Here is a 6,000-nt window from a genome sequence, read left to right as displayed (position 1 = left end):
TTTGAGGGTTCATGAATAGTACCTAGCCGCGGATCAAGACAGTATAGGTGATAATGAAATCTCATTTTAAGTAAACCTATTACAATTGACAATTATCGTGTGTTATAATCCTTTCATCACCTAACATCCTAACTGAGTGAGATTCATGGAGTGATAAACTCACAAACTCAATAACTTCATATCTGACCTTATTAATGTGATTAGATGACATATCAAAAAACACTTTTTCTAATAATCAATCTGCAACACAGAACTAATGGTAACTAATTGTTATCATGTGCAGTTTAATATGTAAACTTTTCAAAAAAGACCAACTTGATATCTGTCGTGAGTCAACCAATTTAACAAACAACAACTAATGGTAACTAATTGTTAACTAGCAACACAGAATAAGTTGAGACGGTTAAGAAAATTTAAGTACCCAACCTAGCTAAAGAAAGAATAGGTACTAGATTGGCATATAATACAAGGCAAATTGTCCCTTCAGCCATTTATAACAAATTTCATTTAATAAGATTAAAACTTGAAAACACATTTTCAAATTCTTGAATTTCCAACCGACACAATTCATTTGACCATTACCTTTAATCAAGTTCCTTTTGGACGTTCCAAATGGTAAAATTAAACCTTCGTACTTAGTATTCTGATTCTAAAGATTGATTGAAAGTTCAAAACCTTTACCTTTATGGATGGGCATTATATACATTTCTTGGTTGGAGAGGAGAAACAAAAAACGGAAGTTGTAGTTCACGTACAAACAAACATTAAAGGCATATATCTACTTGCAAAAAGTACTCTATTATTATTATTATTTTATTTTTTTGTTGTTCACAAGTGAAACATGCATAGATTTGTTACAATTAATTCTTAAAAGACATTTGTTGTTTATTTCTTTAACATCTAATTGGATGTAAGCTTTACAGTCTTCATCTTTCAGTCAAACGAGCTTGTTATTGATGCAATTAAGTAACTGCCAGAGAGCATCGACTATGGAACCGCACGAGGACGGTAGTAAGGTATTTCTAATAATAAAAGGAAAATGAAAAACATAAAGAGTACAGTATAGTACAGTACAGTACAGTGGAGTAGAGTATATCTGTACAAGTTGAAGATACATACATCCTATTAAATAAAGCAAGCATAGACTACTGTCATGGTTTTCTGGATAAACTTGGGGCCTTTGGCCTCTCAGGCTGCATCTCTGAATATGGAGAGAAAAGAATTGAATCCCTCGGAAGAAGCACCACCTAAGATCCATAGCAGCAAGGAACTAAATGAATTCATTGCCCCAGGGTTAGCACCCGTTTCTGCTTGCCGGAACCCGGGTTGCCCTGCAACCTGAAGAGGATTACCATTCCCTCCTCCTCCTCCTGCTGCTGAGTCAGATCCAGGTGGTGGTCTAGTGGCAGCCCCAGGTCCAGCAGTTTGGTCTGTGCTGTCTGGACCAGTGTTTCTTGTGTTTAATCTAGTGATATGAAATGTTGATGCAAGAATGGTTGAGGAAGTGATGTGGAAATCCGGGTGCTGCTGAAATTGTGACCTGCGGTTTTGCATAAACCTCTGCAAAGCTGGAACCTGATACAAATTTATTGGAGGTAAGAATAAGATGGATGGCATACATACAAAGCCCACCCAACCCGAACATCAAGAGATATAAGTAAAGACCTCTATACCATCGTCAAATGAGTGAGTATACCAGAACATACATGCATATAGTTAGAATTACAAGCAATTCCAGATGACAGAGAGTATCACGTGCAGATAAACGTCAGATATAAATATCTCTTTGGTTTAGACCACCCATATTTCCTCTAGCGAATAAAGTTATCTGGGAAGTAAAAAATATGGAATTTTCCTCCTATGCAAATGTCATTACTTCCTCAAATCACATTGTTAAAAAGAATATGGAAGATTTCCCCACATTTCATCATTAAATATTCAATTGTGGCTTCAGCAGGAGAAAATTTTCTCCTCAGCACTTTGAAGAGTTACTTTCATGGACATATATCCTAGACTACTAGAGTTAACCATTTAAATCATTCATTCATTTAGTCATGTTTCCATGTTATATAGTTCCTATACCTTCAGTTAGATTGTTCCTTTTAGCAACATATGCTGATCTTGGCTTCCAATTAGCTGGTTTTTCATAGATCTTCCAGCATGTCTCCTTCATGTGGTATGATTTCTTACAATGATCGCACCACAATCTTTCCTTTCCCTGATTTCTTGGAAAGATCTCCCCTTGTCTAGCAGTGGCTAGTGCCGAGTTCTGCAAAAACTTCTCTATGGGCCGGTAAGGGTTTTGAACCCAAAATCCTTCCCCTGACCTCATCCAAATTAGTATTAAGCCCATATAAGAAATCAAAAATCCAATCCTTTTCTATCATCTTACCGTCCTTATGACTATCTGTAGGAGATTTCCAACTAATAATATGAAATAGGTCTATTTCATGCCATAACTCTACCAAAATATTGAAATATTCAGTAACACTTAAATTATCTTGTTTAGTAGATCTTATGGCTGACTTGATTTCAAAGCATTGGGATGAATTTTTTAGGTCTGAGTACATCTCCTGGACTGAATCCTAGATCTCCTTTATTGTTCTGTAGAAGAGATAAGTCATGCCAATTCTAGGCCCAATAGAGTTTATCAACCCTGCCATAATGGTTGAGTTCTCTGCTTCCCATACGCCATAGGTGGTTGTAGTTGTTGGTGGAGTAGGAATAGACTTTGTTAAATATCCTGCCCCTTACCCTTCCCTTTAATTACCAACATCACCGATTAGAACCACTCTCTAAAATTACTCTCTAAATACTTATGCTGAGTAATTTGCGAAGGGTGATTATCAATGGAGACTGTGGGAAAATTTTGCTGAGAAAGAGAAGGAGGGAGAATGCTCGGAGAGCTGCTAACTAAAGCTTTTGTTATGGTAGGATTAGGTTGGCTGTCAGCCATGGGTGAAACAAACAAAGGTTGGTTATGATCGTAAGGATAGCTTTGATATCATGAAACAAGCCAAAAAACAATCAAAAGGCTTCACACGCCATCCTTGTGTCAAAATGCTTCACCAGGGCCGGTGGCACACCAATGAGCTTGCCAGCTTGCCAGCTTGCCACACTAGGGCTATTATGTTTTCTATGAATATCCCAAAATACCTCTAGAGAGATGCAGTTTTAACTGCTTACTATCTCATTAATCGAATACCCACTCAAATTCTAAACTATGAAATTTCTTTACATTCTTTAAAAAAAAATTCCCCATGTCCAAGTTGTACACTGAGTTACCTAGTCTTTGGATGCACTTGCTTTGTTCATATTCCACAAATATTTCATTCCAAATTGGATCCCATAGTTGAAAAGTGTGTTTTTCTAGGTTATGCTCCAAATAAAAAAGGATACAAGTGCTTTAACCTTATGACCCAAAAAAAAAAAAAAACTCATATAAGTATGGATGTGTCTTTTCTCGAGCATCAACATTTTTTTCCCAAAAATCATCTTCAGGGGGGAGAATACTGTGGAGGAAGATATTTTTTTGAAACTTCATGTTGAAGAAGATACTTTTTTAAAAATCCACGAACCTCTTCCAACCATGATTGACATTCCACTCCACTCTGATAAACAATAGAGGAAACATATGTTCAAAAAAATAAAGAACACGATGTGTTTAGTTCGTAAGTGCCTAGCATGATGGAGTTGGAACTAGGGGGAGAACTACCACAAATGGATCAAAGCAATCTGAAACAGGAGCTTCAGTTTTATACTAGAAGGAAAACACAGAAGAATACCATCAATCCAAATATTCCTCTTAACAACTGAACAATCGACATCTTCGAATGATGGTCTTCCTTCTTCTCAAGATAACTCTAAACTTACTCCTACGAATTCTTCCTCATTTGATTTGTCCGATCTTAATGTCCCTATTGCTACTAGAAAAGGGGTGAGATCTTGTACTAAACACCATATTGCCAAATACTTGTCATATCAGAAATTGTCCAATCACCATAAAACTTTCATTTCCAATATTTCTAACCTACATGTTCCAAGAACTATTCAGGATGCCCTAGGTGATCCAGATTGGAAGTTAGCGGTACAAGATGAGATGAATGCTCTTAAAAAGAAAAGGACTTAGGAGATTGTAGAGCTATCAAAAGGCAAGACAACTATAGGTTGAAAGTGGGTCTTCACTATAAAATATAAGGTAGATGGGAGCATAGAAAGGTATAGGGTAAGACTTGTTGCCAAGAGATTCACCCAAACTTACGGCATTGACCATCAAGAGACCTTCTCTCTGGTGCCAAAGATAAACTCTATTCGAGTACTCCTCTCTCTCGCAGTGAATTCATTTGCCCTCTACACCAACTCAATGTAAAGAATGCCTTCCTAAATGGCGATTTGGAGGAAAAAGTGTTCATGGGCCTCCCACTTGGATTTGAGAAGAACGTCAGTACCAACGTGTGCAAATTTAAAAAAATAAATAAATAAATCCTTGTATGGTCTAATGTAGTCTACAAGAACGTGATTTGAAAGGTTTAGCAAGGCAGTGAAGAGCTATGGTTATATTCAGAGCTAAGCCTACCACACAATGTTTTTCAAACACTCTAGAGACGGTAAAATGGCTATTTTGATTGTATGTGGATGATTTAATAATGACAGGTGATGACAAGGCAGAGATTGGAGAGCTTAAGAGGAAGCTAGCACGAGTGTCAAGCCCTTAGATTGGGGCTCGAACAATAGAAGGAATTTAGATTGAATTCCAAAAAAGAATTGAATGTATGAAGAACAGATAGAATGAGGACGGGAAAGAGATAAAACAGAGAGAGAGAATTCGAAAGATGGAACGGAAGAGAATTCAAGAGGGAAACATAGAGATTCTTTTATTCAAAACACTCCTCCTCCTATTACACCAGCCTTCTTATAGGCTCTCTTCTATCTATCCTGCAACTTCTTAACAACATTCAACTACCCTTATAACTCCCTAACAACTTACAACAACCCCTCGTTAGTTACAGTAGTTAGAGCCCCATTTGTCCCTTATACCCCTAGGTTCGTAACAATGAGTTTGAGACCAAGGATTTGGGACCCTAAAGTACTTCCTTGGATGGAATTTGCAAGATCGAAGGAGGGAATCTTTGTCAATCAATGTAAGTATGTCCTGGATTTACTCAGTGAAACAAGAATGTTTGGGTGCAAGATAGCCGAAACTCCCATCGAATCTAGCTTGAAGTTGTAGCCTGCCGAAGCCAAAGATGTGATAGATAGGGAGAAATACCGAAGACTTATGGGCAGACTCATCTATCTATCCCACACTCGACTTGATATAGCATTTGTAGTAAGTGTTGTAAGTCAACTTATCCACTCGCTAGGTTCACAACACTTTGAAATTGCCTACAGAATCCTAAGGTACCTAAAGGAAACACCTGGAAAACATTTGCTCTTCAAAAAACGAGGACTCCTTCACATAGAAGCCTATATCGACGCAAATTGGGTAGGCAATGTTACAGATAGAAGATCTACGTTGGGCTACTGCACCTTCCTGTGAGGTAATCTCGTCATTTGGAGGAGCAAGAAATATAACGTGGTGGCCAAAAGTAATGTTGAAGCTAAATTTCGTTTAGTAGCCCACAAGATTTGTGAGGTTATATGGATAAAGAGGTTACTAGAGGAGTTAAAGATTTTCACCTTATCGGCTAAGATGTACTATGACAATAAAGCTGTGATTTCCATTGCACACAATTTGGTATTCTATGACAGAACGAAGCATGTAGAGGTGAATAAGCACTTTATGAAGGAGAAAATTGACACTGGGATAATCTATATGCCTTACGTTCCAACAATTGATCAAGTTGCCAATATTCTCACAAAAGGGATACACAAATCAATTTGAAAATCTAGTGAACAAACTTGCCATGGAAGATATTTTCAAGTCAACTTGAGGGGGAGTGTATACACGGAAAGGAGCTAATTTCCCCTTGATTAGTGGGAATTATCTCCAATCTTTTT

At 37.5% G+C, this 6,000-nt stretch overlaps 1 protein-coding gene across 2 annotated transcripts in view; it reads right to left on the bottom strand.

Moving 5' to 3' along the window:
* Positions 1-985: 985 nt before the first annotated feature.
* LOC127797424 (membralin-like protein At1g60995) overlaps positions 986-6,000 on the bottom strand; it is a 65,914-nt gene continuing 60,899 nt past the window's right edge. For both annotated transcript variants that reach the window (XM_052330308.1, XM_052330307.1), the window contains one exon: positions 986-1,575. In XM_052330308.1, the coding sequence (XP_052186268.1) occupies positions 1,189-1,575 (387 nt within the window). In that variant the 3' untranslated portion in view covers positions 986-1,188. The remainder of the gene's footprint in view (positions 1,576-6,000) is intronic.

This window comes from Diospyros lotus, chromosome 1 (genome assembly GCF_014633365.1).
Source record: "Diospyros lotus cultivar Yz01 chromosome 1, ASM1463336v1, whole genome shotgun sequence".
NCBI lineage: Eukaryota > Viridiplantae > Streptophyta > Magnoliopsida > Ericales > Ebenaceae > Diospyros > Diospyros lotus.
The sequence above is the reverse complement of the archived record's forward strand: the minus strand, read 5'-3'. Positions and strand labels throughout refer to the sequence as shown.